General features: G+C 40.6%; 2 protein-coding genes across 4 annotated transcripts; one reads left to right on the top strand and one right to left on the bottom strand.

Annotated features, from left to right (window-relative positions):
• Positions 1-27: 27 nt before the first annotated feature.
• On the top strand, positions 28-8,203 carry gga3b (golgi associated, gamma adaptin ear containing, ARF binding protein 3b). Of its 3 annotated transcripts, none has more exons than XM_077532171.1 (17): positions 28-89; positions 401-485; positions 574-649; positions 728-826; positions 1,160-1,283; positions 1,357-1,460; positions 1,665-1,745; positions 2,722-2,859; positions 2,929-3,010; positions 3,188-3,304; positions 3,471-3,716; positions 3,783-3,868; positions 4,287-4,414; positions 4,815-5,077; positions 5,222-5,391; positions 5,610-5,720; positions 5,819-8,203. In XM_077532171.1, exons 1-17 carry the CDS (start codon positions 50-52, stop codon positions 5,927-5,929), a joined length of 2,061 nt encoding a protein of 686 aa, XP_077388297.1. In that variant the 5' UTR covers positions 28-49; the 3' UTR covers positions 5,930-8,203. The 3 variants fall into 3 exon arrangements, with proteins under 3 accessions (XP_077388297.1, XP_077388289.1, XP_077388307.1); XM_077532163.1 differs by having other exon boundaries at positions 3,188-3,331; XM_077532181.1 differs by having other exon boundaries at positions 52-89; positions 364-485; positions 3,188-3,331.
• A 36-nt stretch (positions 8,204-8,239) lies between these two features.
• On the bottom strand, positions 8,240-17,012 carry nup85 (nucleoporin 85). The gene is made up of 19 exons (XM_077532193.1): positions 16,437-17,012; positions 15,992-16,082; positions 14,948-15,104; positions 14,808-14,878; positions 14,679-14,722; positions 14,497-14,560; positions 14,293-14,414; positions 14,094-14,228; positions 11,900-12,022; positions 11,623-11,754; positions 11,445-11,551; positions 11,135-11,218; positions 10,980-11,045; positions 10,176-10,327; positions 9,876-9,993; positions 9,687-9,787; positions 9,322-9,473; positions 8,713-8,820; positions 8,240-8,419 (listed from the first exon to the last, which is right to left on the bottom strand). Exons 1-19 carry the CDS (start codon positions 16,467-16,469, stop codon positions 8,321-8,323), a joined length of 1,959 nt encoding a protein of 652 aa, XP_077388319.1. The 5' UTR covers positions 16,470-17,012; the 3' UTR covers positions 8,240-8,320.
• Positions 17,013-17,015: the final 3 nt, after the last annotated feature.

Raw genomic sequence — 17,015 nt, 5'->3', positions numbered from 1 at the left:
CGCGACTCTCGTTCACTTGCTCGTGACGTCTCGCGATGCTTTGATTGCTATGGCGTTTCAGGAAGGGGAGTCGCTTGAATCCTGGCTAAGTGAGTGATTATTGTAATTTTATCAATTAAAAGACAACACAGTAATCAGGCAAATTCAAATGCCAGCGTTACGAAACAGTAATTTATTTAATACAGCAGTTGTCAGCACTGCTTTCCGCACTTTCGGTGCCGTTGTTGTCGTGTCTAGTGGATCTGTACATCATTTCAATCACCAGGGTGGAGATGTTTGAATGTGGTGTCTTTTCAATGTGTTAAGTCGGTTGAATTGACACAAGATTTCAGCTGTATGGTTGGACTGATTATCATTGTGTAGTTATGTGTAAACGTTTGTGCGTTTGTGTGTGTAACAGATAAAGCCACCCATCCAACAAACAGACAAGAGGACTGGGAGTATATAATAGGTTTCTGTGACCAAGTCAACAAAGAACTGGAAGGGTTTGTTTTACATTTACAACACATTTTTTTTGTTCATTATTATCCTCATCTAGGAAAAAAAGATTCAATTTGGACTTTCCTTTTGCAGCCCCCAAATTGCAATACCACTACTGGTCCACAAAATCCATTCGCCACAAGAATGGGAAGCTCTTCAGGCTCTTACAGTAAGAAATAAAGAAATAAATTCTTCAGTACAGTAGAAGGAAACTTGATTGGATTGAATTGAATGATTATGTGCACAGGTGTTAGAGGCATGCATGAAGAACTGCGGGAGGAGGTTTCATAACGAAGTTGGGAAATACAGATTTTTAAACGAGCTGATTAAAGTTGTGTCTCCAAAGGTGAGTTGTCTTAAGTGCTGTGAAGTGAACCACTATTTATCTCAGGGATCCACTCTGGTCCCACCAGCAATAGATGAAACTCAGCAATGGATGTGTGTGCGTAAATATATCTAAGCCTATTTAAACACTGAAGTTTCCCATAGCGTCTGTTCTAACACTAACTGTCAAGGAAGAGGAGACTGTCGTAATACATCACTTTGAGGAAATGAAAAGATGACCTGCTTACGCAGTACTGAAAAAAGAGAACGCGTAATTGCTTCAAGATCTTTCACACTCCCAGTTGAAGTTTAATCAAACATAGCTGTGTGTGTGGCCCATTTTGTTGATTTCCAGTACATGGGCGATAGTGCGCCTGAGAAGGTGAAGACAAAGATTGTAGAAATGCTGTACAGCTGGACCGTTGCATTCTCCAATGAGCCCAAGATAAACGAAGCCTACCAAACACTGAGAAGACAAGGTTTGCGCCTGCACCCTCAGGATCAGCCTTTTTCCTCTCCCGTTCTTTGCTTATTCCAACACTCTTCCCGCAGGCCTGGTGACACGGGATCCAGAATTACCGCTGGACCGGACTTTGATTCCCTCTCCGCCCACACGGCCCAAACACCCAGTATTCGACAATGAAGACATGGGGAAGGTTTTTATCATGTTATTAGATAAATATTGATGGTGAACTGCTCCAGATGATTATACATAGCACAGTTGCCCATCATTTTTTTTTTTTTGTACAGTGGTAATTTGTGGCACGAGTACTACATTGTTGCCATTCTTTGTCTCACATTTTCAGCAGTTAACATGCGTAAAGATGTTGTAGTAATCGAGTGTGTGTGCGCGTCCACAGCTCCTTGCTGAGCTTCTCCGCAGCAAAAATCCCGAAGACCTGCAGGAGGCCAACAGGTTAATCAAAAATATGGTGAAAGAGGTGAGACGCTTCAGTCATGTCATGACTCGTGTTGCATTTTCAAATATGAGATATTATTTTTAAAATAATTCACACAATTATCTTGTTACCAAAGTATTTACGTACCACCAAATGGACGTAAAACCTTGTCGCCATGGTAACCGCCCGAGATGGAAAGACTTGTGATACTCTACAAGAAATTGTCTTTAAAATCTATACTTGGGTAGATTCTGTACTTCGTGTTCAATTTAATTTCATGAGATCCTCACCATTATTTCGGTTTTTATACTTTTTGTGACATTTTTTGTGGTGTTGCGCTGTGAGATTTTTCTCACATAGAATGACTGCTTTTGTTGAATAAAGGTTGGAAACAGGGTTATTACAGTTTTGGACTTTTCATTTTACAGTAGTTCATTTTTATTTCGTTTTGAGTTTTGTTTTTTAAATTTAGTTTTAATTAGTTTTCAGGGTGGTTCTGTTAGTTTTTATTAGTTTTAGTTTTTTTTATAAATGCTTAGTTTTAGTTTAAGTTAGTTTCAGTATTAGTTTTATTTTGTTTGTTGTTTTTTAAATGTGTATTACTGCAGTATTTTAAAAAACACTGGGAACGACGTCATCTGAAGATGCTTTTCTATTGGCTGTTGCTAGATGACGTCACTTCTGCGTGGCTCACTTTCATTTTTCTTTCCGATTCATATAAAAAATAAATCTACTTAAAATCACATTTAAAATCATCCCCAAAGGCTTATGCATTAAATTAATTACCAAAGATGAAAACAAAGGACATTTTTGCTGTAATTATAGTTAGTTTTGTAAACATAAAATGTTAAGTTTTCGTTTTTTAAAAAAAAGCATTTTCGTTTTTATTTCGTCAACAAGATTGTTTTTTGAAATTTAGTTGTTTTTTTTGTTAGTTTTAGTTAACTAAAATAACCTTGGTTGGAAAACACAGTTTTGTTATTACGCATGGTTGTGAGCATCTTATTTCTTTCGCCAGGATGAGGTGCGGGTGCAGAAGGCGTCAAAGCGCAACAACACACTGGAGGAGGTGAACATCAACGTCAAGCTCTTATCTGAGATGCTCTCCCACTATGACAAAGACGCCTCATCAGACTCCGACAAGGAGATTATTAAGGTTTGTGTCCAAATAAAATGTCAGTTACACTGAACCGTTACTTGACAAACTTGTTCTTCGCTGCCTTAGGAACTGTATGAGCGCTGTGATAAGCTGAGGCGGGCCACTTTCAAAATGGCCACCGAGGCTGAGGACAATGACACCAGTTTAGGTTTGTAGATTTTCTTTATTTTTTTTTAAAGGAGCTGCAGAAAACTAGCTGAGACTCAAATCGATACCAGCTTTGCTAGCCAATATTGCAATCCATTTTGCCTCAGGTTCTTCCACGTGATCAATCAATAATCAATTACACATAATTATTCACGAGGAATTAATGGATTGTTATCAGGTGACATCCTGCAGGCTAGCGACGACCTCTCCAGAGTCATCAACTCCTACAAGAAAATAGTCGAGGGATTGCCCATCAATGGAGACAGCCAGGAGCCTCGTGGACACGCACACAGCGGTCAGATGATGAAGCGTGCGCGCGCACGTGTGCTCACAATACACAAACAAAATTCACACTACTCAGTAAAACGCATCTACACAACAAACACATGCTCACAAAACCAACACGCACACAAAGATGAATCTGTATGGCGCGTCATCGTCCTGCCTCGTTTGTCCCCCAGATTCGCCAGAGACGACGGACACGCTAATCGACCTGGACCCCCCGAGTCCTCCTCAGCCGGCGGCCCCCGTGCGGCTGTGCGGCGATCTGTCCGACATCTTGGGAGACTCGTCCTTCCCCGCCCTGCCTCCGCCTCCCAAACACCCGCCAGGCTCGCTGGCTAGTCAGAGCAACAGCCCGGGTCACCCTCCGCCCGAAAAGGCCTCCGACGCGCTCTCGCTTCTTGATAATGAGCTGCTGTCGTTAGGTACTCAGTCCAACGCCACTTAAGTCAAAAGGACCGAAGCAAAAATGAATTTTGTCCATCCCACAGGATTAAATGATGACCACCCCGCATTACTGAGCGACCAATCCAAACCAAAGCTGAACGACGTGTCTAATCAGTGGAGTTCCATGCAGGTACAATCTTGAAAGTACTCATTGATTAACTTAAGCACACAATAGGAGGTGCCAGTAGTCCTGTACTAGTATACTTTCTGTATTGGAACATTTTTTTCCAACTACTCGTGCTACTTTTTCCCTTCTAGTACACAATTGCATTACAATGAATCTACTGGGCTACACTAATAACAATACTAGGTGTGTGTCATGGACTTGTGACCTTTTGCACCCCAAAGTAATAAATGCCTGTTAGAAATGTCAATATCCTGTAGTTGCCGTATTAGTGTGCAAAAATGTCATACAGTAGTGAAAATACGTTACATGAGTAAGACATGTTTGTTCTATCTGGTTAGCTGCATATTCGTGAGCTGAATTGTCTTACAAGGAAGGAATAAGGATATGAAACAAATGCTCAGAGGGCTTTCTTTATCCTCAGGCCCCTGCATCCAATACGGATTTGTTTGGAAGTGCAGTAGGTCCGCTCTTGCCCCCAGCAGAACCCGACTTTACCTCGCTCCAGAACCTTCAAGACTTTGCTATGATGGGCTTCCCCAGTCATAAAAGGTGCCATAGTAATAAGTACTGCTGCACCATGTTTGTTTGTAAACCACCTAATATTGTAAAAACAAAATCATAATCACATTTTACAACTTATGTGCTTCTGGTAATATTATTTTATAGTGTAAATAGTGCACAATTAATTATGAAATTAGGCTAGTTTAAATCCAGTTTGAATAAAAACAGAAAATTAGTTCAGTCACATTTCTTGAAGACTTGTAGATTAATTTGAGTCAGTTTACCGGTACTTATTTAGAGACCACATTATTTCATGAATGATTCATAAAAAGTAGGATAAAAAAGGAGAATCAAATGTTTACTACCTTATCATGAAAGTCCCTGTCTTTTTCGTATATTCAATTTTGTCAAAAGTTGAATAAAAAGTGTGACTTTTGCCTTTTTCCAGTCACACAATGGTGGGAAGCACTTTTGGGACACCTGCAGTCGTTCTTCCCCCCGCACCCGTGTCGAGCTCCCCTTCTCCAGCTTCTCTCCTCCAGGGCATTGTACAGGGCTCTCCAGCGAGGACCCAGAACCTGGCCTCCGGCCCAGGAAGCCCACTGTTCCGCTCCCTGTCCCCAGCCCACCCTGCAGTCCAGGAAAGCCCAGCCAGAGCCGCACAGATGTCCCTAAGCAACGTACACGTTCCTCTGGAGGCCATCAGACCCAGTAAGACAGACAAGAGGATTATACACGGAAAAAGATTTTAAAAAGTATACTTTCGTACCCTGTTAAGTGCCAATCTTCAGTTTTGTAAATGGGCTTTCTATGTCTGCTGGCTTCTGATTGGCTAACGTGTCCTTACTATTGTAGGTAAAGTGCTGCCGGTCACCGCCTACGACAAGGACGGCGTTCGGGTTCTGCTCAATTTTGCTTCCGACTCTCCCCCCGGCAGGCCCGATGTCTTGGTCATGGTGGTGTCCATGCTTAACACAGCGCCACTCCCTGTTCATGGGGTGGTACTGCAAGCTGCTGTACCAAAGGTATACTTACCTGTGGAAGCCCTAATGTAAAAGTAGTGATTTGGCATCATCTAACATAAGCAATGTACGCTTATAAACACGTGGGTTCATAGTGCATTGTATGTTCAACTGGAAATTTCACTTTGCAAAATTTCTAAAGCCCAATATCCCTAACTATCTTTTTTTTTTTTTTTTTTTTAAACAAAACGAACAACTTCTTTTTTCCCCTCCTGTCCCAGTCAATGAAGGTGAAGCTGCAACCTCCTTCGGGAACAGAATTGGCCGCGTTTAACCCCATCCTTCCCCCAGCCTCAATCACGCAGGTCATGCTGCTGGCTAATCCAACAAAGGTGAGACACACTCACACACAAATGTCCCATTACTTACTCCCAAACAATATATGGGGTGACACTAACTTCGTACTAACTTAGTGTTTGCGTATTTTCAGGAGAAGGTGCGCCTGCGCTACAAGTTGGCGTTCACGCTTGGGGATGTACTGCGCAACGAAGTGGGGGAAGTGGACCAGTTCCCACCGCCTGAGGAGTGGGGACACCTATAAACACACGATTATTCAAACACACAGTATGTAACACATGAAAATGCACTTACACACACACCCAAGGTAAATCCAATTTCTATGAAGGAGACCTATCATCTCTGATCAGTACAGTTGTTACAACTCAATGTTTTGATTGGTTTAGTGATACTTCAGGTTTTATTTATATACTGTATAGCTTGTATGTTTTTTTTCTGTTTGTTTTGCAGGTAGCTGAAGGTAAACACTGGTTAAGACAGTCATATTTAAAGGGGACATATTACAGAAAATTGACTTTTTAATTGTTTGTATGCAAATAGAGCGAACCTTGACTTTAAGGGATTGTTCGGATTTTTTAACATTTTTTTAAGATTCATGTCAAAAAATCCGAACGATCCCTTTAAGTTCCAAGTGACCCCACTTCATAATTTTCAGAGTTAGGAGCTATTGCTTGGTTATTTTATTTATTTAGCTTTTGTTTGCTTTGTTTCTCCAAACCAAACGTGTTTTGAAACAAGTGCAGCAAAGAACCACATTCCTCTGGTCAAAGGTTTCCAACATGGGGTCCGATGAATACCAGCTTCTACTTACTGTTGTACAAATGGCACCTATGTTGAGTGCGATTGACTCAGTGATTGCCTTCCACTGGGCAACTTTCATAATCCATCGATCCATCCAGCCATCCATTTCCATAACCGCCTTTTCCTCACAAGGGTCGCAGGGGTACTGGGGCCTATCCCAACTGTCCTGGGGCAGTCGGCGGGGTCCACCCTGAACTGGTTAACAACTAGTCGCAGTCTTTCATAATCATACACAAAAACCAATGTGAATTTTTTTTAATCTTGAGATGGAATTAACCTCACTAACAAAAAAAAGTAGGCAGAGTCGTTGGAAAAATAGTTACCTATGACCTATGAATTGCTAATTAGGCACCACTGGTTGTACTTTTGTCAATTACCACTTCTTGTTGGTGGCCATGGTTGTTAGTGTAAACAGTGTACATTAGTGAGGACGTGCTTGGAACTAGAGAAGCAAAGCAAACAAACTATGGCAGGGTTGAATATCTCAAGGCAAGGCAAGGCAAGGCAAGGCAAGGCAAGGCAGTCTCCAAAAGGTTGCTACATTTGTTGTTATTCACTTACTAGAAACAGTCTCTATGGGAATACTCTGAAAATATAGGAAGAATATCACTACATTGGCAATCCAGTCGCACTGGCAGTAGAGAGGGGTGGGGTTCCACAGTGGCTCATTTGCATAGAACCGGCACACCCACTCAAAACTGGCCAATTTCAGCAAGGCTTAAAATGGTTGGTGAAAAGTGTCAGTCTTTGGCTTTAGGGTATTGCGACTATTCTAACGAAATGTGTAATATGTCTCCTTTAACATAAATATACAAGTTTAAAAAAAAAAATCCTGACTGAATTACATCTTAAAAATATATGTATATTTTCAGGTTTGTAACTAGAAAATGAATTTGTTAAATGTGTCAGATTCTCATCAGTATTTTAGCATTTATTTGCTGTTTGCACAAAAAGCCTAAGCCAGGGGTGGACAAATTCAGTTCTCGGGGGCCAGAGTGCTGCAGGTTTTGGAGGTTTCCCTCTTCCAACACGAGCTGATTCCAAATTTCCAATTAACAGGATCGTTATCTGGCTTATGCAGAGCTTGCATTGTGGGCCGAGTTTGCCCACCCCTGGTCTAAGCAAATATTTTTGCTTTAAAATATTGTTTGTGATGTCACTGTTGAAGGGTTGTAATTTCTAACAACCAAATAACTTGTGTATCACCGTTTTTTTAAGTTCATTTGACGCTTATCATTTGAATTATAGTTTTTCAACTATTCCGAGATTGGTAAGTACAGTACAGTGAGTGAACCCATGCATATTTACATTTTGTTTAGCTATTTTATGGCATCTTGGTGCCAAGGAACTATGTTGAAGTGAGTTGATGAGCTCCATTCAGAAAAAAGTTGTGCTTTACTGCCATCTCATGGCATCTACGAGCAATTACAAATCATCACTATATCCAAGGGTTCACTATACTTGGGTGCGTTTTGTCAGTTAACACTAAACCTTGAAAATGTGAAATAAAATCTATGGATGTGAATTAAAACAAATATTCAGCAGTGGAATTGTGTCATGGTGACTATTCCAATAAGCCTCATTTGCATATGAGATGTACAGAAACGTGTGTTAAGTGTACATAAATCAAATCTGTTTTGTTTGTGAATGTGACATGTTTAGAGTTTTACATTTGTACATTGTTTGTTTGCTGCATGAAATAAATGTTTCTGCGCGAGTGGAAGCGGATTTTCATTGAAGAAACATCACCAGGTTCATTATCAAACACATGATTTTAGTTGGAAACGTATATAAACAATAGAAAACCAGTTGTGTATGCTGAGGGTTCACAACTTCACAAATCTACGGTGCCTTCGTTGATGATGGCCCTGGCCAAGTTCCTGGCCAGGGCGAGTCTCAGGAGCTCCACTTTATTCACCTCCTGGTCTTCCTCCTTGAACAGCAAACAATGGTCAAGTTCATGTTTTTTTATTTTTTTTTTTTTTTTTTGTTTCCCCCCCACAAATCAATACAACTGGTTGCACACTTGGAACTGTCTGAGGAATGTTGGTTGAGAGAAGTCGACTCTTTCTCACAATGTGGAAGCCGTGACGCATAATGTCCCCTCAACATTGAAAGTCTGGATGCTTTTTAGTCATTATAACAAGTGAAAATCAGATATCTTTGAGTAGGCCTATTTTGTTAAACATGGACTGGTGTGATGCTTCAACACATTGAGATGTGTACCTGCATGGAAGTGTCGGTCCTGGAAACAGTGGCACTGTTGTTGTTGGAGGAGGTGAGGTCCTCCAAACAGTAGATGAGCTCATAGGTTTGCTCTGATGTGAAGACGACCTGATATACAGCAATAAAAACCATTACGACCATTGAATTTAGTTCCCTTGCATGAGTGAGACGAGTTTGTGCTGTTGTCTGCCGCAAGCTATAGCGGCTGCGTTTCTAAAGCATACAAATGTTGCAAAATTCTGGGAATTTTCAAGGTCGGAAACTTTCCATGGAAACTAATGGTAATTCATGTCAATCAGTCAGGCATTTAAAATATGGAAAGTTGACTTATCGAAAAATTCTTTTTTCACAAATCAATAAATTAAAAAAATAGATAAAAATAGGTCAGTCCAACATGCATGCGTTATGTGTGTTATTTTTTTTTTACAAATGAGTGACCAATCTAAAACGTTGAAAATAACTTAATGCAATGTTAAATTGGTTGAACAAACATTTTTTTGGTCTCCTGAAAAGTGAGTATTTTGGAGCGACCAGTATTCCGTCCGACAGTAGTGACGCGTTTCATCTCTTAGCAACCCAACTTATTCCAAAATATTTTGCCTTACTGACCTCTTTATGCTCTAGCAGCGGCAGGGCATCAGTCAGTAAAGTCATCCAGAAGCTTCGGGGAGCAATCTTGGCAGTCATCAAGGAGAGGAGAAGCTTGGCCGCCTCAACGAAGTGCTTCTCTTCATACAACCTGTGGAACTCACGGTACTTCCCTAAGACAAAAGAAATAATAAATATGAAAAGAGAATTCTCTATGGCAGCCAAGAAAATTCCGGAGCAGCAGGAGGCATGAAAAAGGAGGTTTCAGCCGATCAGAAAGATTGAAGAAAGTCATTTTGGAGGAAAGGGGGAAAAAAGAAAAGATCAAATACTGATTGTTAGGCTAATCAAAAGCACACCTAACTGTGTGCATTCTTGTTGCATACCGAGGAAAGTGAGTCTGTCACTGAGCAGCATGGCCGGACCTAAATTGTCTATGAGGTCCAGATCGGAAAAGGTCCCTCGGGCGCAGTAATCCTTTAAAAACCTGAACACCAATGCATACGGAGGTTGATTAGATGGGTTGATTGTTGAGTAGGTAACACATTTTTTCCCATGTCTGGGCACAAACAAACCTTTCAGAAATTAAGGTAGCAAAGGCCGCGTCTTTGGCTCTGATGCTCCAAGACAGTGCGGAGCCCAGTCTGTTGTTTCTCAGACCGCGCATGGCCATGATCTTACATATACTGCGCACTGTATAAGAACACAAAAAACAGTTGTAAAAAATTCAATGCAAATGTAATGTACTCTATAGTTAATAGAAAATGCACAAGCCACTGTAACATTGCCCACAGTCGTGCATTCAAAACAACAGCAGCGCGCCTTGTAAAAGGAAGGAGCTTAAAAAAAATAAAAATACAAAAAAAACATGCTACCTTGTTCCGACATCTGCCTTTGCTCACAGATCCTGAGCACCTTGAGGGCTTTGCGCTCCGTGTCTAAGGAGATGCGCTCCATCTGCAGCTCCAAGTAGACGCGGCCAAACTCTGGGCAATGGTCAAAGTAGTCCACAGCCAACTGCCACAGACTGAACACAACAATGACGTCTGGTAAGACTCAAGTTGTAGAAATTCACCTCGGCGTCACTTGACAGACTTAACAGCAGCTGCCAAGTCGCCGTCGCCCGCAGACGCTCATTTGTTCACGCAAAATAAGAATTGGTGACATCTAGTGGTCACTTATTACACACTGCACCTTGAAAAAGAAAATATAATGGATGGATTACTTTTTAATTTGCTTGATTAATTTTTTGCTTTGTGCTGCTACCCAAAATTGAAGTTATAACCAATCATCAGATACGCTTGAGTCAAGATGCGTGTACAACTAAGATACTAGAATGGTGAGGTTTTTGGTTGTAGAGGGTGACACGCACAAAAACGGGAACTATTTAACAATCCAATTGAACCAAGAGTGATGGAATAAAAATATTTGATTCATTCATAGTAATTAAAACCTTAAAGCATCCCAATGATGCCATTTAAGAAAAAGATGGAATTTTCATTTTCAAAAATTACGTCCTGTGTGTTTTTGGTTAAACCAACACAAGTTCTACTGCTGATTTCCAAAGAACAGAAAAGGCTAACACACCCCCCCCCCCCCCCCCCCCTAAAAGGCAATATGAGGAACTCTGCTTTTAAAAAGGTTGACAGTCAATGAGTTAAGAATGAAAAATGTGATACCTGTGGTGAGTAAAGAGACCAGATGCATATTCCAACAACAGAAACTCTCTCAAGTTGGAGCCAAAACTAAAAAGGCACAAAAAGAAGGATCTGATGCAACTCTGCGTGAAGATGTCAGTCGATGTGACATGTCTAGCAACTAGTACGGTTCTTACTGAAGATTGTGAGACTGGAGGAGTTGGCAGTGATCAAGCAGATCTGTTAGATGAGCCACAAACCACCAATTGTTGAGAGCAATGCTGAGGGGACACAAAAAGGCGGTTTTTTTTTTTAGCAAAAACACCATAGTTCTATTCAGTTCATCGCTTTTCAAGATGCATCGTGAGACACAGAGACTCCAACGATACAGGGGACAACCTATTGTCACATCACATTCCAACAGTACCACAAAATGACCCTCACTACATAGGGCTGATATGTGTTGAAGAAGGAATGATTCCCAACAGTTCCATAAATTTACACTACCTGCAGTCCTTGATGACCTGATGGATGTCAAACTCAAAAGCGGCTAATAAGATGCTGTCCAGGGCTTCTGGCACGCTCCTGGGGTCCAGAAAAATGGTCATGCATGACTGCAAAGAGCACGCAAAAACGTCAGACAACAAATTATGTGGCATGAAGAGTGCTGCTCTCGTGATCGAACCTGGGCGTAGAAATGCAGCTCTGTAGATTTGACGGTGGGATGGCAATAGAGCAGTCTTGTGACCATGAAGTGATACCAGGTGCCCACAAGTTCTTTCTGTTCCAGCAAAGTGTCTTCATCTCCCACTAAGATCTAAAATGACAGGAAATAGAACTTAAGGGAGACACATGATAGGGTAGATTTTTACTGGCTTAAATGCTTGAAAGGCACACCACCAAAACACAGACACTTCAGCAATTACACATTACGAGATGTTCTGTGCTGAGGGTGGTCTGACCTTGCATATGAGTTCCAGGTGTGGGTTGCTGGCAAAAGAGTTGTCCTGGAGGCAGCGGTCCACTTCCTCGTGCCAGTGTCTCCACTTGACGTCAAACTCTGTCAGCGTCTGAGTACCACCGGGCTGAAGGAAGAGTAAACAATTGTGGGTCTTATCCTGCATTACAGCCTGGTGGCCAAATTCAGCTGAACACATTTTTTTCTGGCTTAATGAAGCATGTCGTTATGGTTTAACATTAAACTATTAATACAGGCATTTATATAGAGGCATGGGGAGTAATGGAATACATGTACAGGCATTATGTATTCGGGATACAAACTTTTTCTTTTCTTTTTTTTTTTACAGTAATCCGAAAAAAAAAAAAAAAAAAAAAAAATCAGCAATAAGATCACTGGTGCATTGATTAAAAATTTAAAATAAAACAGCGAAAGACTGGCTGTTGAATTGTGGCTTCGCCCACTTTCAAACAAGTGGGTCAACTAAACTTTCCCAGAGTTAAACGGATAACTAGTCAAAGTATACTCAACTCAATTCAACTTTATTTATATAGCGCTTTCAAACAGCCTGAGCTGTCACAAAGCGCTTTACATAAACACAAAAAAATAACATAACACTAGAACTGCGAGCAGCTATAAAGGGCCCTCGCCACGTTGGGGTACTTGCAAGTTGGGGTACTGGCATGTTGGGGTACTGTGAAATAGGAAACTGTCTAATTGCCTCCCAATATTCACACATCTAGCTGAATCATATAATCGGAAATACTACATAAAAATGTCTAGAGGGTGCTATTGAGCCATATATTACAAATTGCACAAAAAATCTCTAAAATATTCATGTTCGTGACAAGTCTGATGTGTGTGCAAAGTTTTTGAGTTTTCGCCCATGTTTAGATTCTCAAAAAAAAAAAAAAAAAACTCTTTGCAAACACTGCATCGCTACAGCAAAGGCGCGCGACAAAATACAAAATTTCAATCACTTTTCATCTTAAATATCTTAAGATGAAACATGCCAACGGTGAAGGCGATCTGACAAGCTTTGTAGGAATTTGTTAAAATCTGATCCCTATAAAAGGCCCCAAAAATGGCTACAAATAACAAAATAAATAAAAAAATGTCGGACTTCCTGTTTGGTTTAGCATATGGCTACAGAATACTTTTTTGTAAGTGTTTGGCTGATAGGTATCCAATTTTTTTTACAAATCTAGCTGAATCATACAATCGCAAAAACTTCATAAAAATGTCTAGAGGGCGCTATTGAGCCATTTATTTCAAATTGCACAAGAAATCTCTAAACTACATGTTTATGACAAGTCTGATGTGTGTGTGTGCAAAGTGTCATGAGTTTTCGCGCACGTTTATACAAAAAAAAAGCAGAATTTTACTTGGCAAACAATGCATCTCTATGGCAACGCCGTGCGACAAAATAAAAAACTTTTGATAACTTTGTATCTTAAACATCTTAAGATGAAACACACCAAGTTTGAAGACAGTCGGATACATTTTGTAGGAGGAGTTCGTTAAAATATGACCCCTAAAAAAGGCCACAAAAAATGGCTACAAATCCCAACGTAAATCAAAATGGCGGACTTCCTGTTTGGTTTAGCATATGGTTCCAAGAGACTTTTTTTGTACATCGTGGGCTCTTATGTATGTCTCTAAATTATCATAGCACTAGGTGAAATGTACAACCGGGAATGCTTCGTTAACGAAGATTTTTTTTTTTTTAAGCTCAAAATGTGATGCCCCGGACCCAGAGACTTTTTTTGTACATCGTGGGCTGTTACAAATGTCTCCAAATTTTCGTAGCTCTAGCTGCTTCGTACAACTGGGAATGTTTCATTAAGAAGGAATTTTTTCCTTTGTAAACAATGCACGCCACTGCAATAGCGTGCGACGAAATAAAAAGCTTTCAATAACTTTTCATCTTCAACATCTTAAGATGAATCACACCAAGTATGAAGATGATCGGATAAACTCTGTAGGAGGAGTTCGTTAAAATAAGACCCCTATGAAATGGCCAAAAAATGGCAACACGTTCCAAAGTAAATCAAAATGGTGGACTTCCTGTTAGCATATGGTTCAAAAAGAGTTTTTTGTACCTTGAGGGCTGTTACATATGTCTTCAAATTTTGGTAACTCTAGGTGAAACGTACAGCCGGGAATGCTTCACAACAAGACATAATACAAGGTTTTACATGATAGAAGGGCATCTTGCTAAGCAGGTTGTCCATCAGCTTGAACATGCTCCTGGCATCGGGCTGGAGGGTGGCCTGCTTCACCAACAACTGTCTGACTTCTTCCAAACGGCCCTGCAGCACATAGCTCACCACCTGTACAACAAAAGACCACCATTAATGCACGTGAATTCACAAACGCCGTGTGTGCATTACTGACCACGTCCCAGTAGCTGCGGTGCTCGGCGGGACTCTCGCTTTGCAGCACGTGTGTCGCCTTGTCGTCCACGTCACCCTTGTGTAACCTCACCCAGTCCAGCAGGTGAAGCAACAGAGCATCCGCTAAGGACAAGAGCAAAAAACGAGAGAATGGTTGGCCGCAAACACAGAAAAAAGGAGAAAATAAGTGCACAGTGACGCTGACCAGCATCAATGAAGAGCACTTCACAAAGATTCCAGATCAGTTCAATGGCCAACAGGATGGACACCTGATCACAAAAAGGTAGGGTGACATGAAAATTATGCTTTTGAAAACCACTTAATTTCTTCTGTTATTTTATTTTAAAACAAATGTTCTGAATGATGCTAAATGACAAAAATACACACCTGATTTCCATATTGTGTGCACACCACTGAGTCTTTGGTAGTAACTAATAGAAAAGAAAAATAAAACAAACCACATTTTATTACTGAGTAAGAGGTAACAATCCATAAGTGTAGTAAGAAAATGCAAACCTGCAACTTGTTGAAGCTCTTCTATACAGGCCTGTATTACAGATCTATATTTTTTACTAATGCTGACAAATCTAAGAAGGAAAAAAAAACATGTTTGAAAGGATTAACTATTAACTGTATAAGTCTTGAGTTGTCCTTACTGCGAATTCTTGTTCTTGCCGTGGATTTCCTGTTGGATTGTCTGCAGGCCAACAAAAACGTAGTGTGACTCGTTGAAGAGTTTGCGTAATATGGGGGAGTAAATGTCCTCGTCCTTCCTGACCTCGTGGATGAAGGAACTGCATGACCCTGAAGCGCCTGCAAACGGAAGGCACAAGCAACTAGGCATGGGTTACGTCTGGGCTAAGCAAATTATGGCTGATAGATGAGTGCCTGTGCTAATAGACCACCTTGTAGGCAGTTAGTATAAGGCCGGAGGCGGGGTCACTGTTTTTTTGGGGGGGGGTTTTTAAAGGGGGGAACAAAACGAAACAAAACACCAAACCAGCCTCCGTCCTTATACTAACTGCCTACAAGCTGCATGTTTCATCTGTATGTATACTATATAGTTTATACAGTAGTCTGCTTGGGAGGTGGGAGTAACAAGATGGCCGCCCTGTGACTTCAACAGCTTACACTAGCGTGTATGGGCTATCCAGTCATAAATACAGGTCAGTGGTCGAAAACAAGTTACTTGGAGTTCAGAGGCCCATAACAAAATACTCTGAAAAACAGAAGTTGGTGCTCTGTTTTATGGAATTTTTTTTTCCTTTCTGTTTTTTTGAAAAAAAAAAAATCCTGTTTTCCTGAATAATATCCCCCCTACACCCGTTTTTTTCTGAGGTTTTTTTTTTTTTTTTTTCAGTTTTTCTGAATTATTTTTTTTTATGGCAGAAAAAATATTCAGGAACACAGAACAAAATATTCAGAAAAAAAGAGAAAAAAAAACTAAAAAAAAAACAAAAAACAAAGCCCCAAAAAATTGGTCAGAAAAACGTTTTTTTTCTTCAAGTGAATGCAATACGTTTCTGTAAAAAAAATAAAATAAATCTCAACTACATTATTTTCCAAAATTAATCAGCCCTAATCAAGAGTCCCACAATATTTGTTGAACTGATTTACCCGTTTTTACTACATCCTATTAAACATGAGTTTGAATATGATTGCGGTGTGTAGACTTTCAATATCAACTGAATAGTACACACCAGTTTGTTTGTAAAGCGTCTCATACACGAGGATATCTCCTGGACCCCAAGTAAAACCCAAATGTTTCCCATGACTGGATGCTGGAATATTCTGCAAGAAAAAAAAAACAGAAAGAGAGAGAGACATGAACACAACAGCAAGCGACACTTGTCATCTCTTAACATGAACCTGTACTCAAGAAACTACATTTTGTGACATATATAGTTTAAAATGTTTGGCGAGAAGATGAGTAGAAAATTGGCTCCAGGTGGAGGAGTGGAACCGTCACTTGCCTTCGGTGCAGGTTGGCCCGGGTTCGCTCCTCCGCCTGGGAGACCCCATGTGGCTTACATGAAGTAAGCTTGTGTGTGAGTGTGTGAATGAGTGGTTTTAAAAAAATAAAAAAAAAATAAAAAAAGATGAGAAGAAAATAGCGAGAAAAACTTAGCGACATAAGTCTCTTACTGTAGTTGTCGGGTCAACGTCGACCTCCTCCATCAGGGAATAATATCACCAATACAACAAAATGAGTGGGGGGGAAGCAAATATAGAGAGATAAATAGTACTGCATGTAGATGAACTACAAAAGTGATGTTTTAGCGCGCACCAGCCATACAGTGAAAGGCCCCCGTAGTGCCGCCTGAGCGATGACGTCATGACACGACTGCCCGTTTTCATGCCTGATTTTCCATCTGTCCTCGCTTCGTAGCTAATCTGCATTGCTTTACCGACAAGGACCGAAATTACACTACAAAATTATACTGTTTGACAATGAACACATCGAGAATCGTGTGGCATTCACTTTTGTACGAAAATAAAAGATTTTGTAACACTAAAATGACGACCATAGCCATGACCATTTACGAAGGCGGTTGACAAAGAGAGCATTGCAGGTGACACTCGTTAGAAGATAGTCGTTTTTGCTTTTATTTGTGCTTTGATTCGGTGTATTTACCGCAGTCAAAAAGCCAACAAAGGAAAAACGACGACATGCGCGCTCACGTAGGGCTGAGAGTCTCTGTAACGCGCATCTTTTCTCTCCCG

Source organism: Festucalex cinctus, chromosome 1 (assembly GCF_051991245.1).
Source record: "Festucalex cinctus isolate MCC-2025b chromosome 1, RoL_Fcin_1.0, whole genome shotgun sequence".
NCBI classification, from domain to species: Eukaryota; Metazoa; Chordata; class Actinopteri; order Syngnathiformes; family Syngnathidae; genus Festucalex; species Festucalex cinctus.
Note: the sequence above shows the minus strand (reverse complement) of the source record. Positions and strands in the feature narration are given on the sequence as shown.

Excerpts from the sequence above, each read along its gene's own strand:
- gga3b (XM_077532163.1), top strand. The coding sequence starts at position 50 with ATGGCGTTTCAGGAAGGGGAGTCGCTTGAATCCTGGCTAA. Across the intron at positions 1,284-1,356 it reads CCAAACACTGAGAAGACAAG|GCCTGGTGACACGGGATCCA; the intron begins GTTTGCGCCTGC and ends CTCTTCCCGCAG. Across the intron at positions 4,415-4,814 it reads GGCTTCCCCAGTCATAAAAG|TCACACAATGGTGGGAAGCA; the intron begins GTGCCATAGTAA and ends GCCTTTTTCCAG.
- nup85 (XM_077532193.1), bottom strand. The coding sequence starts at position 16,469 with ATGGAGGAGGTCGACGTTGACCCGACAACTACA. Across the intron at positions 14,723-14,807 it reads AGAGCTTCAACAAGTTGCAG|TTACTACCAAAGACTCAGTG; the intron begins GTTTGCATTTTC and ends CTTTTCTATTAG. Across the intron at positions 12,023-14,093 it reads GCAAGATGCCCTTCTATCAT|CCCGGTGGTACTCAGACGCT; the intron begins GTAAAACCTTGT and ends CTCTTCCTTCAG.